The sequence below is a fragment of the Penicillium griseofulvum genome (assembly GCF_001561935.1).
Source record: "Penicillium griseofulvum strain PG3 chromosome Unknown contig_79, whole genome shotgun sequence".
NCBI lineage: Eukaryota > Fungi > Ascomycota > Eurotiomycetes > Eurotiales > Aspergillaceae > Penicillium > Penicillium griseofulvum.
The window spans coordinates 750,503-765,190 of NW_024467420.1; the positions used below are offsets into that span (position 1 = coordinate 750,503).

Genomic DNA, 14,688 nt, shown 5'->3' on the forward strand with positions numbered 1-14,688 from the left:
CCGTCAATGTAGCAATTGGTTAGTGGCAAGAAAAAGGTAAAGGAAGGTGTATCAACATAATATTTCAAATATGAGTCCTCGGAACAGTGCGCTCGCCAAACCTGGTGAAACACTGTAGTGCAACTTCCTATTGGTTTATAAGTGTAACTCCACCCATTGATATGCCCAAAATAGTATTACAAGTTCATCTAAATGTTAGTATCTAGGATTCATAAGCAGCTACATATTACTTGTAATTGAGAAATATGAGACGCTGAAAGACCGTCTTGTGGGTACTTCCAAGGTTCTTGATAATGCCCCACTCGAATATTCCTATTGGCTCGCAAATACTTGACATGCTTCAGACTTCACCCAATCAGGAAGCCCTACCTTTTGGTTGCTGGAGGTATGTATAAGCTCCCTTTAATCAGCAGAACTAAGTAGAGATTCGAGAATGGTCGACGATATTATAAATGAACACTATATATAGGTAGGCAGAGTGCTTCATAGACAAGATATTCATTCCCCAATTCGTCCACACTTTCATACAAACTCAGCGATGTCTTCCTATCTCATCACTGGCGCAAGCCGAGGTCTCGGAGTAAATTAAAGCATCGTTGATGGTTTTCTTGTGCAAATGAGCTAACATGAATAGTTCGAATTCGTTCGGCATCTTGCTCAGAATCCAAACAATACTGTCATTGGCCTCGTCCGGAACAAGGCTGCGGCTGATTCAAAGGCCAAGGCAGAGGGACTCCATAATGTCCATATGGTCGAGGCTCAGTATACCAATTTGGAATCCTTGAAGGTGTGCAGACTCATGCGATGAAAGATGCATATCATACTGATTGCTTTTAGAAAGCTGCAGAAGTGGTCAAAGATATCACCGCAGGGGCTCTCGACTATTTAGTCAACAATGCCGCCGTCGTTTCGCATGTCAGCGGATTCAAAACCTTGGGAGACTTGTAAGTATGGAGTTTTCAATCAATGAAAAAAGGATACTGACAATAAATAGTGACGATGATTTCGAAACTTTGGAAAAAGACCTCATGGAGTCGCTGGAAATCAACCTCCTAGGTGTCATTAAGACAATACATGCCTTTTTACCCCTAATCCGCAACGGCAAGGGAAAAAAGGTCCTCACTATCTCCACCGGTATGGCGGATATAGACCTGATCAATGCGACTGAAGTTGCTTTCGCCGCCCCGTACTCTATCAGCAAGGGCGCCGTGAATGTCGCCATTGCTAAATACAATGCCATTTACAACAAGGAGGGTATTCTCTTCCTCGCCGTTAGTCCCGGATATGTATCGACTGAGCGAAACCTAGGTATGTCGGAAAGCTAAGGAGATCGGTCTTGAATGTACATACTAAGGCTCATTTGCAGAGGAACCGACACCAGAAGAAGCTGAAAAGGTAGCTGTTCTTGTAAGCAAGTTCGTCGAGTATGCGCCGCACTTCCAGCGACCTCTGACACCGGAGGAGTCGGTCACTGCTGTCCTTTCTGTCATGGATAAGGCCTCAATCGCCAACGGAGATGGCGGTGCATTTATTTCTCATTTAGGAAATAAACAGTGGCTGTAAGCGGACTAGAAAAAGGCGAAACGGGATGATATATATTCGTTAACTCGAGTCTGTGGCAAATATTGTGTTATTTCAAAGATTTACCTACTTTTATTACGCCCTCTGGATATTTCCAGCCAATAGGAATAGCCGGGCGCGTATTCCACTAACGAATTGTCAGCCTCTTGCGATCTTCTTTCCTATTTATTCATCGAAACTCACCGTACATATGATCTTTCATCTCTAAATAAAAGTTCCAACTGTATTGTTCTCTAGGAATGTCTTCAATAAAGTCACGAGGTCCATATCGTGCAGGGAATCCATCGAAGCGGGGATGTTGGACATGTCGCGGTAGGATACAACACTTTTTGGTATATCAGCCACATAATTGGACAAAAGTTCTGACCTCACTATAGATCGAAAAGTGTCCTGTGATCTGAGGCGCCCGACGTGTCGGAACTGCGCAGTATTGAGCCGCAACTGCCAGGGATATGGCCTACGTCTGAGCTGGCCAGCCCATAATTCCCGCCGATTTATTCAACACTCTGTTCGAGATATTTCGAATGCTATGTCTGGCGGATCTGAAAGCCTCCATTTTATCAATACATTAATGGCAGATGTCGAGTCTGTTTATTTGTCCCCTAAAAGCGTAGGTCAGTTTTGTTGCCTCGGATCTTGTTTATAAACTGACCTCTTGTGTTGCTGACTTGATTGGCTATTCCTTATTTTAGGAAAATTACCAATTCACAACAAGTATATCTTCCCATTATCAAACTTGTCAATAACACCAGTTAAAGGTGATGGGCACCACCTGGTGACATTCTGTACGGGATTATCATGCTTTTGCGGGAAAATCGGCCTGACTGACCTTCTTCGCTGTAGTCATGACAACGGTAGTCAGCTCATTAACTCCAATCCGAACAGATGGCACTAAGCTTTGGAAACTATTGTTCCAGCTTTCATTCTCCAACGACTCACCTGCCTCACTAGCCGTCCTACGAGCAATGCTGTCCGTGGCATCATTATATCGTTATGGCCACGGCGAAGAGCCCCTCCGGCTAAAGACATCAGCATTAGAATCTCTAAGCACATCAATGAATGGCCACATTACCGGGACAACTGAAATCTACCAGCATGCTGCTGTGGGCATGTTACTCTGTGCTTTCGAGGTATCTTTCTCACCCACGTTGCTTGAAACACTGCTTATCAGATTAGATCTTTCAACCATCAGAGAGCTCTTTTCAATGGCCGTTATATGTTTCGGGAGCTAAAAGTATGCTCCATGTGATATGCGACGGTGGACATCCTAAGCTGATGGATGCTGACCTTCTCATACTCTGGGTGCATTATCATGATATTCTGGGAAAGTTTACCTCCAGGCATTGGAGGACCCAGTCAGCGGAAAGCGCGTCAATATTCAACATACCGGGCATGACCTCTACTCTAGCCTCTGTAGCACATGACCAGGTGGGCATTGCTATTTCTCTCATTGTTGAATCTGGTGCTGATAGAAGTGACAGGTTTTGGGCATATTTGGGTGCTCGCTGGAAATGATAAATCTGATCGCTAGAATGTCGGAAATCAAGCCTGTCAGTAAACTGTCTAACAACATTCAATACACCGAGCGAGAAACCCTGAATCCCATTGAACACGACTTGATGGCAATCAACCAAGATACAACGCACCTCATTGTAACAAACCCCGCAGAAGAAGTCGAACACGCAACCAAAATATCCAAGCTTTACCAATTGGCGGCGCTGATCTATTTCGAGCGCGTGCTAAAACATTTCTCTTCTGCCGGGCGAGTGGCAAGATGGTCCGCTGAAGCTTTTGACATCATTCACCAGTTGGACATATGCGAGCGACCATTCCCACTGTTTTTTGTAGGATGTGAGGCGCAGAATGATACACAAAGGGAGATGATACTTTGTCTATTAGAAAGAACACAAAAGATGACAAGCCAGCGGAGGTTGTATGCTGTACAGGGGATGATTGAATCGATGTGGGTTCAATTGGATCTGGCTTCAGATCAGGGAGAGATGAGCTATGTCGATGCGTTGAATACGGTCATGTCTTCGAACGAACTCCTGCCAACATTGGCTTAATATTTTGGACTAATATAAGAAATCTGACAATTTATCATGTCAAAAGGAAAATCCATTCGCAGTAGTCAGGACTGAAAAATAACTTTTGAAAAAGAAGCAACTGAAAGCATGCAAATGCGGCGAGTTTTGCAAAACGAACTTCATTGCTGAGCTCCGTTATCTGGTAGAAATACATGGAGAGACAGATGAATGATTCGAGACAGAGCCCTCTCTATCTTGACAGATCAGCTTTTTGATTCACATTCACATTCACCGAACCGCTTCCTAAGTCGATCTTTATACTCTGCCTCTTGCTCCACCTTCCTCTGAATAAATTCTTCAGCCCCGACAGACCAGTATGGACTGACAGTCCGATCAAACACTCGCTGGGTACAATGCTCCTCACAGAACATGCGTTGGATGTGCTCATTGAATACCCGAAGTAGACCTTTCGGGCTATTGACAGCCTGAAAATACCAGAAGCTACCTCTTTCCCAACATTTCCGCATGATCTCGGCCTGAGAAGGGGCTGAAGTCTGGACATTTCTTTCCTGTTCTTCAAAGGCATTTATAAATTCAGTCATGACTTCTCGGAAAGTATCGAGATGTTCTCCATGTTCAATATCATCAATAGGTCGACCGGTCAACCAGTAAGGGGGTATTTGTAATTCAATAGGGAAAGAGCATGCCCATTCCAGGTCAATCAAGGACGTAATATGCCAATCCTCATCAACAAAGATATTACTTGCATGGAGATCAGTGAGCGTAAGTACAAATGGCCCATTACGGTATTGACGGGAAATGAATTGATGCATGAGACCACGCATCATGGTTAAAGCCGCAAATTGTTCCTGGCCGTCATTCAGATTATGAATAGCATTTGGCTGGTGATGAAGGCGGTTGTCGTGGAGCTGCAAAAGACCCAAAAGATATGGCTCCACAGATTGGTATGTACAATCTTTTGGTATCGTGGGAATGCCTTCGTTTTCGAATGTTTGGAGTCTTAATGTTAGTGGACAATTTTTCAACTCAATAAGCCCATTCTCATCCAAAATTAAGGAGCCGATTCGGGGTAACTTGACGCGATTGAGGGAAAGCATGATCTTTGCGATATCACCGAAAAGAGTCTGCCTTCGTATCTTGTCACTTAACAGGTAATCCGCCCAGGTATTGGAGAGTATTTGACCGTTCCTCACGAAGCTGATGATCATGTATCCGGTTTTCAGCACACTATTATCTCTGAAACCGATATATGGGCATGTTTTGGGGAACCCAAACCATGATCGCATGGATTGCATGATGCGCCAACGCCACCTAGAAGCAAAGTCCATGCAGCTATCTTCAGCAAACTAATAAAGTAAAGTTAGTCTTGCAAGGAAATAGAACATATAGGCTCACATGCCGTTGGCCCGTTTCGAAATGCAAATCCATAGAGTGTGGGAATTGGAACATCTGGACAATTTTCGCGTATCCAAATGTATGTGGCGACTTCGCAGCGCAATTTTTCATCGACGTTCCCTGGTATGTTCTCTTCTCCAACTTTGTAAGGCAGCGGAACTCGAATAAGGACACACTCGTCTGATGGTAAATTGGTATAGACTGGGATGCAGACATTGTAGCTCCCAAATAGCCAATCAGCTTCATCGGCGACTCGACAACAATTTGCACGGAGATGAAATGAAACCACTCTTTCAATTTCACTTCGGTGGGCGAGTAGGTATGACCAGAACTCCTTCTGTTTCTGCGGGTAGTCTAAACGGTGCAGGATGTTGTCGTCGTCAGTTAAGGCGTCTTCTAAACAAATACCCCTTCCTCTTAGTAAAGGCAGGCTTGGCATGATGAGAGATTGTTCCACCAGCTCGAGTGATACAGGGAGAGATAAGCTACAGGTAAGTTCCATGTTGTTTGAGTATAGAAGGGGATCCACGTGACCTCCTAAAAATAAGGCCCCACGTGAGCTTGGACCACCTTACCCCATTGGGCGGTCAGTTATTTTGGGACGCGGCAGTTTGGTGTTTGGGAGCCTGACGCGACGCGTCGACATATCGCACTTGCCTCGCCACAACTTTGGGATCATTGTACAGCAGGAGCTTGGTGTACTTGTTTTATATTATTTTGGGACCAATGTAAGCCCTTATCCTAGTTGTTTTCAAGCTTCTATGCTGACTGATATGGCTGGAAGGTATCGACAACGCCCGGTCGGTAGCGACGACAGCGTCAAGACTCCATTACAACCGAAATCAGTGAACACTCAGAATTCCATTGACCGACTTGTAAGGCCATTCAAATGCCCAGGAACCGCAACACCGACTCGAGCATCTGAAAAACCGTCAAGAAAGAGACGCAAAGTCAACTATGCCAACGCCGATGGAAGCGTGGAAGATGGAGAGGAGAAGCCATACACGAACGATGACCGTCTCGCTTTGGAAACAAGAGAATGCAACAAATTCCCCGCATATAAACCGAAGGACAAAGAGGTGGCATTCAGGTCAAGATTTCAGGTTCCGTTCATCAACAAAGCCACCGGCGAGTATAGCTCCGGTCGGATGGCTCCGACATTGGGCATGCGACGAGGAGCGACATTTGTGGTCAAGCCACTACATGACCCCAGTGGAGAATTCGCCATTGTTTTATACGACCCTACAGTAGACGATGTCCCCGAGGAACCTGCGCCCAAAGCCCTGGAGGCACCGACGGAGGACATGCCAAAGTTGGATGAGCCAATTGTGCATAAGAGTCTAGCAGACATTCTGGGGATCAAAAAGAACGTGGAAGACAGGCCAAAGGTGCCTGTCGTGATTGATCCGAGATTGTCCAAAGTGCTTCGTCCTCATCAAGTCGAGGGTGTGAAGGTATTGCGACCTGAGATAAGCTGTGCGATAGGAGCAAAGCTGACGCTATGCTTTACATTTAGTTCCTCTATCGATGTGTTACTGGGCTGGTTGATAAGAATGCAAATGGATGCATCATGGCAGATGGTATGGGACTTGGTAAAACGGTGAGCTCGGCCAACTCCATTTTCATACCTTGGTTCTAACGAACACAGCTTCAATGCATCGCGTTGATGTGGACGCTACTCAAGCAGTCATCAGAGGCCGGAAAAACTACTATTCAAAAATGCGTGATCGCATGTCCGTCAAGTTTGGTTGGTAATTGGGCCAACGAACTGGGTGAGTTATGCGTGGCATTACTTTTTATCAACTCAACTGACCATATCAGTAAAATGGCTTGGAAAGGATGCCACCACCCCTTTTGCGATTGATGGAAAGGCCACGAAAGCCGAGTTAATAACCCAGATCAAGCAGTGGGCTATTGCATCGGGGCGTGGAATCGTCAGGCCTGTTCTCATTGTGTCCTATGAGACACTCCGTATGTATGCGGATACTTTGAATAATACCCCTATCGGACTTCTTCTATGTGACGAAGGCCATCGACTTAAGAACAAAGAAAGCTTGACATGGAATGCTTTGAATCAACTCAATGTTACTCGCCGAGTGATTCTTTCTGGAACACCTATCCAGAATGATTTGTCTGAGTACTTCGCTCTTCTTCACTTTGCGAACCCGAATCTCCTCGGCTCCCAAGCAGAGTTCCGCAAGAGGTTCGAACTCCCGATTTTGCGGGGCCGGGATGCCGCAGGCACAGATGAAGAAAAGAAGCTCGGAGATGAACGGTTACAGGAGCTCTCTGGGATTGTCAACAAGTTCATTATCCGCCGAACCAATGAGCTCCTCTCAAAATACTTGCCCGTCAAATACGAGCATGTTGTGTTCTGTAACATGTCACAGTTCCAGCGCGGTCTGTACAACCATTTCATCAAGAGCCCGGAGATCCAAAGCCTTCTTCGCGGAAAGGGCAGTCAGCCTCTGAAAGCGATTGGCATTTTGAAAAAGCTGTGCAATCATCCAGATCTACTTGATTTAGCGAACGACCTTCCAGGATGCGAACACACATTCCCCGAAGACTATGCACCCCCCGATACTCGGGGTCGCGATAGAGAAGTCAAGAGTTGGTACTCTGGCAAGATGATGGTACTTGACCGCATGCTAGCCCGAATCCGACAAGACACCAACGACAAAATCGTCCTCATCAGCAATTACACTCAAACCTTAGATCTTTTCGAAAAGCTCTGTCGATCAAGGGGTTACGGCTCCTTACGCCTCGACGGTACCATGAACATCAAAAAGCGCACAAAGCTAGTCGACAAATTCAACGACCCAGACGGCCAAGAATTCGTATTCCTGCTGAGTAGCAAAGCCGGCGGATGCGGACTGAATTTGATCGGCGCCAACCGACTGGTCCTATTCGATCCAGACTGGAATCCAGCCGCTGACCAACAAGCTCTAGCACGAGTGTGGCGAGATGGACAAAAGAAAGATTGTTTCGTCTACCGATTCATCGCGACAGGGTCAATCGAAGAGAAAATCTTCCAACGTCAATCTCACAAACAATCGCTTTCATCGTGTGTCGTGGATTCCGCAGAAGATGTCGAGCGTCATTTCTCCCTCGACTCCCTGCGTGAACTCTTCCAGTTCAAACCAGATACTCGGAGCGATACCCATGACACCTTCAAGTGCAAACGGTGCAGACCTGATGGCTTGCAATATATCAAGGCACCCGCTATGTTGTATGGTGATACTAGTTCGTGGAACCATTTTGTCAATACGGGCGAGAAGGGGCCGCTTAATCAAATTCAGGATCTGCTTCTTCGTCAAGAGACATCGGAGCAGGATGTTTCGGCTATTTTCCAGTACATCAGTCACTGATACACTTATTTGGCATATTTGGGAAGATTCGGAGTTTGCATTATTGGGACACATTGTATCTTTGCAAGCGTATTCATTTGGGAAACGAAGAATTATGACTATAGAGCTGATTCAATATTATTGGTTTGTTTTTGTATCACAAAGAGCTACATCCTGCCGAAGAATATATGGAGATTGAGAATATCATAGCCAAAGGACCATACTAAAAGGTAACTGAATGGATGTCGAGGAGTCAAGTCAAGAGATGTAAGAAATCTGATATTATCTACACACGAAGGATCCCGGGTATGATCACCACGAAATCCAGCTAAATACATGACAGAAAAAAAAAGACCTATGGAGGAGATGAGCTACATAAGTAACTATTTCTTGGACTTCCGTCCCCCAATCCCCAGACGTCCCAGATTGGGAAGACTCGACTTGTGTTTATGAGTAGGTGCACTCTTCGCCGCACTACTGTCCAACGCACGTCCAGTAGCAGTGCCACTAGCACTAGGACCAGGGCCTCCCAGGCCAGTATTTCCAGCGCCGGCGTTACTTGGTCCTGGAGCACCGCGTGGAGCATCAGGCAGACCAGATCTGTCCTTGGGACGGTCTGCAGCAGCGACGGAGAGAGCAGCTGTAAGAGTGGGGTTCATTGGCGGACCAGATTGGTCAAAGGACTGGCGAGTAGAGCCCTGGGATCGACGAGCTCGTTCCTGAACGGCCTTGAATTTGTCGAGGAGTTCGACCCAGCGGATGGAGTTCTCGTCACGGGATTTCAGACGGGTACCCGTGGAACGGTCGAAGGATGGGGCTGTTTGAGTAGTACTAACGAAGACCGTTTCAGTAAACCTTTGGGTTAAATGTGGGGCGCGGAGGGGATACCTTCGGGGTCCACCGTGGAGGAAACCAATGTTATTGACGCTGTTTAGACGGTTCTTGAGGGCGGCGAAGGCAGAGCTCTGGGGCAGGAGCATAAGGACGCCGTAGAGACATTTGTAGAGGAAGGGGTATTTTTCAGGTTCGAGGAGCTGGAGACGGAGATCTGTTGGGATTAGCTTCTGAGATTGGGGTTGTGTTGATGGAAAGAGACGTACATGTGAATACTGGTGACTCTAGTAGTTGCACTAGTTTGTCGATTTGGATTAGCATATTGACTGTCATCTCCAATTCGGCACTATGGATGGTCTTGTCAGTAGATTATCGTGGTGAACAGAGCTGATATACGCACAAGATCTGGAGGAGATTATATGCCTGTTCATAGGCCTGTGCAAGAAGACAGAGAGAAAACGTGGAGACGGCGTTGTGGCACCACGATCTGAAAAGCCCAACAAAGAACATTTGACCATCCTAGATAATTCATTAGTCTCAAGAACGTAGGACAAGGTGTCCGAGGGTATTACCTTCGAGTCGAGATTTCTCAAGCGCTTTCTCAATTCCGAGAGTTCGGGCGCAGTGATAAGGTTGTTGTTCAAGTTCTGGACCATGATACTGGCAAACTCGAGATCCTGATGATACGTTAGCATATACTCTCCCGTAAGTGTGCAATAAAAATTACCTCTTCCTTCTCGAGGCAATCTGCCAGAGTCCGGTAGATACGCTCCGGGCTCAGGTTCAAAGAAAGCTGCCTGATGATTAGATTTCCGCGCACTTCAAGTAGGTGTCTGTCTGTAGAGTAGAGCTGCAACAAGTTGACCATGAAAGAGGTAAAATAGCTATCCTCGCTGTTTCTTGATATCTGCGAAAGGAGTTGCAGATCTTTGGTTACAACCGCCTCTGAAGGGTCGGATAGCGTTTTTAGCAAAGCTGGGAAGGTACCGTCGTTGAAAGCCACAACCTTTCGCGGGGCTTTACGGTGGAGCATGATGAGCCATGCAAGGGCCGCAACTCTAGTGGCTTCATTTTCATTGAGGAATTGTAGGGTGAGAGAGTTGACAGCAGCAGCATAATCAAGGTCGGCAGGAGGCAGCGGTGTGGAAACAACACTACTACGTGGTGTAGCCGCGACATAATTATCTTGTGCTGTTTGTTTCCTTGTGTCAACGCTCGCTGTCTCTGAAGGCCTGACTCCAGGAGTTGACGATCTTCGCTCTATGGTCTCTTTGCTCGTCGTAGCGGAAGGGATCTTTGACGGTGGCACCTGAGCTTCCTCAGTCGTATCATCTGACAACGAGTAGATGTATTGGACAAGGGAGGTGTTGACTTGATGTGCTGCTTTTCGTACTTGCTCTGAGCCACTGGACATGGCCGGGAGAACCTGAGTCAACAGTCGCGGAACAAAAGGAAGAATATCTTCAGGGCTTATCTCGAAAAAGGAGTCGATCCAACGAAGGGCCGTTAATTGCATTTCTTCCTCTGAACGAATGTAAGCACGTGAAGACCGAGATTTGCGGTGGCTCTTACCATATGAAGTGTTGACAAAGCTAACAAGGATACCAAGAATCTTGGGGTGGTCGATTTGTACATCTTGTCCTGGTATCCAGTCTCCATCGGCCTGATCCATTTCGTCGAGCGTCGTATCCGAGGCCGAGTCTGCGACGGCAATGTCATACCTGTCATCACTACCACCATCGGTCTGGATATTTTGCTCCGTCACGCTGCTGATCGCATCGCTGTTGGCCGAGCCTCTGTTGCTCTTCTGGCCCTTCCGGCTTTCTTCAATCCCCTTTTTAAGTCGGGTAATCCTCTTGATCTCCGCCAAAAACCGATCAAGCAAACCCTGAGTTGCAATGTTAACGTCTTTGTTGGGTCCACCAAGGAACTTGATCAGCCCTTCCAGGAACTCAGGCAAATAGCTCACGAGCTCTAGGTCAGGGATTGTATCTAGAAGAGTAAGCCATGAAACCAGAAAGTTGCGTGTGAACGGTTGGATCACATGAATTCGATCTTTGAGTAGAGGGATGAATCGTGCAAGAGAGAAGGCCATGGGAAGTTCCTGGTCTTCCTGATTATCCAATTCCGGGGGTTCCTTCCCAGAAAGTTGTAGGATCGAGACATACGAGGCTGCCGATTCAGCCACAATATCTTTGACTAGACGATCTAGAAGCTCCGCGCCGTTCTTGACCGATAGTTCCGCATCGGATGCCAGCTATATTGCATGTCAGCGTGTGCGTTACCCCACTTAGACTTGTCGGCACTCCTCACCTTAGCCAGCGCGTCGAAAACCTCATTGAAGAACAGCAGTATCTCTCCTTTTGCCACTTTAGCTATGTTGTACATACTCTCGCATGCGTAGTACCGCACTCGCGCATCTTGGTCGGAGAAGCATGCGAGCACAGGCGGCACAATTTCACCCAAGTACGGCGCAACCCCTTCCTATATCCCAGGTATTAGCCAAAGGGTCCACAAGTCCCTGATTATGACTACTACTCACCGATCCTAGTGCAATAGAGGCAGCAGCCAGTCCGATAAGACCTCCATTTCGGGCGTGGGGTTGGTGCACGGCGTATGCATAGTCATGGCAGAGTTGTTCAACGATCTTTTGTATTTTCTCATGCTCCCCGTGGCAAACGGCGTCACGGACAATTTTCTCGAGCCTAGTGTAGTAAACAGTGATCAGCACGAGTTCTTTCAAGTGGGGAGGGATGAAACTAAGATGGCATACTCCAGAGCTCCTTGCTTCCTCCTGTCGTAGAGCTTATCGTTTAATAATCGCTGGATTGCTTGATCCATCGTTCAATGCAGCTTAGGCTGCAATCTTTCCCCAGCTATGGTCGGCTAAGCACTGTTCATGGTGAATCGAAGGTATCTTAGCGCGTTGGGGCGTCGCGAGACGGTCAGGAGCTTCAAAGTCGAGCTTGGGTTGTAGGTCTGGCGAGAAGTTGCGCGAATAAGAAATCTCAAATGGTCCGGGAGCTTTTCGATCGAAGTCAGAAGTTAAAATACAATCAGAGAATGAGGAAGATGCGTTGGCAGTGTGGAGATGGAGAGACCAGAGCGGTGGTGTGACGTAAGTCCGCGGCCTCGGAGCTTACCGCCTTGGGCCAGGTCTATATTCTGAAGATGAATTTCAGTACTCAGGGCTGCAGCCTACAGATGCTCTACTCTGTAATCCTTTTATAGACTTGATGCTCTTGCAGATGTATTAATGTCTTTGGGTCCAGTATGTACAGTTATCCTTAAGCAGTATGAAAGAAGTTAAAAACAAAGAACCGAAATCAACGAAACAAAGCCTTGACTACTTGGATCACCCCCTTTTAAATCCAAATTCCAACGTATGACCCTTGGCTATACATACAAGAGTCTTTTGTAAGCGACGTTGTGCACGTCCAAATGAACATCCAAAGACGCGTCGGAGTATACTCACATGTAATACCCCTAATACCCATCGGGCCATTAGACTTCGATGTGGTCAAGGACAGAGGCCATATAAGCGACCGACTATTCTTGTAATGAGGATTCAGATAAGAGAAATCTCAGAGATGAATGGATTCTCAGATGTTTGATTATGAGCATCAGACCCCAAGATGAAAACTATGAAACATGAAGATCAGAACCAAGCAGACATATCGCAGGACATATCAAAATCCACAAGGAGAAAGCAGATTCCAACTTTTCGAATATGCTTCTCACTGACACATAGAAATCATAAGACCGAGACGCCACCTGGGCAAGGGAAGTAAACAATCCCAGAAAAGGCAAAAACAGCAGACGTGTGTGACTGTACAAGGATTCGTCGAGACTGCGTGGAAGCATCACGCAAAGGTATAAAACAAACAGAAGAAAAGGTCTTCAGAAAGGAGTGAACAGGGGTGAAAATGCTAAAGACAAGTAGAAGAAAAAAGAATGGCGCCAATAACACAAAGAATCGCTCAGGCATGTCGACTTGAAATGTCCATCACTATCGCGATGACTGGCTGCCCCATCCTGATGGGCGCCAGCTACCAGTGGAGTGTTTGGAGACGGTACTGGTAGGCGAGCTTGCGCCATTCGAGTAGACATATTCGCCGTCGACGTATTGGGCACCGGTGGAGAATGTGCTACGGTGCTTGCGGCGGGCATATCGCTGTTCGAGACGGTAGAGCTCGAGCTCTGCTTCAATATTAGTTATCTTTCCTAGCATTTCATGGTTGGAATGCCATTCCGCGAAGAGGTAGCATTTTGATGGGTGGGTTTCGGGAGTTGCGGAACGTACTGGCTTGTAGCTTATCGATGAGACCCATTGTGCCGAAATGTAGTGATGAATATGCTCAAGAATTGAGGTTCTGGAACTTGGAATGCCGGCTATGTGCTTGATATAGAAAGTAACGATCTCTGGTGGAACGTGGTGGAACGTAATGTGAGCGGAGCTGCGGAGGGAAACTTGACGTTTCTGTGCAGAAGGCAGAACCATGGGTCAGTTTCTGATCCAAATTGACACCCAATGTGATATAAATAAGAGGCTGGGCTTACTCGACAGTTTCAGTAAGCGCTGGTCTAAATGCTGAGACTTAAAGATATGCAGGAGTGTCGCGGAGAGTTTGCAGGGTCTGGAATGTATCGAATTAACGTGGGTTAAAGAATGTAAAGATATTTAAATCAATTGAATGAGTGTAAAGATACAATTCCCTAAAAGAGTGTAGAGAAGAAAAGAAGACTTGAAAAGAAAAAGGGGGGTGTGGGGAGATTCGACTAAATTAGCGCGATTCAATATCCGGAGAGGCTAGACAATCCGTATGTGTTTCATCTATACATCTTACTATATTGACCTTATCTTTATAATTCGGAGTATACGGAGTTTAGTAGAGTTGAATTACAGTATGCTCTATACTCCATACTCTACGGAGTACATGCATGAATATTCTATCTGAAGTGGAATGTTTTCTTTTTATAGACACCACGCGGCACTCTACTCTGTTCGCACAGACCCCGCTATATTAATCACTCATTTATACTCCAAGGCTAGGTTACATTTGACAAGGAGTGGATATAAGGCGTCTGTTACCTTTCTTATCTTGTTACATTGTTGGGACCCTAATCTCTACTCCATACGGGGTAGTGCTCCGTACGCCAATTTCAGCTTTGGTATCTATAGGGGTATGGGAAGCCTTATTATTTAGAAAACCATGATCCTAACCATTGAATTGCAATGATTCTTACTATTGGATAATCAAGTCCAATTATTTGAACATAATTATGTGGAGAATCCTTGAAAAATCCTTGGACTTTTTTGGGGCCATTTAGAAGTGCTTGGCGCCAAGACACAGCACACGAATTTCCATCTTTTGAATGATAACTCTAAAATTTACAAAGGCTGGTGGACGTAGACTGCGATATCGCCCATGGACGGGCGGGTGGGCATAGCCCATAGGCCTTATGTAAGCGGGAAATGGGCC

The 14,688-nt window shown here is 46.4% G+C and overlaps 4 protein-coding genes across 4 annotated transcripts; 2 read left to right on the plus strand and 2 right to left on the minus strand.

The window, feature by feature from the left end:
• Positions 1–538: 538 nt before the first annotated feature.
• PGRI_002460 (Short-chain dehydrogenase/reductase SDR) lies at positions 539–1,563 on the plus strand (the record flags this gene model as incomplete). The annotated part of the gene is made up of 5 exons (XM_040787959.1): positions 539–580; positions 635–787; positions 838–944; positions 995–1,308; positions 1,367–1,563. The coding sequence occupies 5 exons, from the start codon at positions 539–541 to the stop codon at positions 1,561–1,563; spliced, it is 813 nt and encodes a 270-aa protein (XP_040651731.1).
• Positions 1,564–5,785: 4,222 nt separating this feature from the next.
• On the plus strand, positions 5,786–8,392 carry PGRI_002470 (DNA-dependent ATPase RAD54; the record flags this gene model as incomplete). The annotated part of the gene is made up of 4 exons (XM_040787960.1): positions 5,786–6,478; positions 6,541–6,624; positions 6,673–6,796; positions 6,846–8,392. The coding sequence occupies 4 exons, from the start codon at positions 5,786–5,788 to the stop codon at positions 8,390–8,392; spliced, it is 2,448 nt and encodes an 815-aa protein (XP_040651732.1).
• A 362-nt stretch (positions 8,393–8,754) lies between these two features.
• On the minus strand, positions 8,755–12,046 carry PGRI_002480 (VAC14 family protein; the record flags this gene model as incomplete). The annotated part of the gene is made up of 8 exons (XM_040787961.1): positions 8,755–9,419; positions 9,472–9,551; positions 9,606–9,724; positions 9,778–9,882; positions 9,933–11,462; positions 11,519–11,689; positions 11,748–11,910; positions 11,979–12,046. The coding sequence occupies 8 exons, from the start codon at positions 12,044–12,046 to the stop codon at positions 8,755–8,757; spliced, it is 2,901 nt and encodes a 966-aa protein (XP_040651733.1).
• Positions 12,047–13,214: 1,168 nt separating this feature from the next.
• PGRI_002490 (uncharacterized protein) lies at positions 13,215–13,536 on the minus strand (the record flags this gene model as incomplete). The annotated part of the gene is made up of 2 exons (XM_040787962.1): positions 13,215–13,405; positions 13,509–13,536. The coding sequence occupies 2 exons, from the start codon at positions 13,534–13,536 to the stop codon at positions 13,215–13,217; spliced, it is 219 nt and encodes a 72-aa protein (XP_040651734.1).
• Between the last annotated feature and the right edge of the window lie 1,152 nt (positions 13,537–14,688).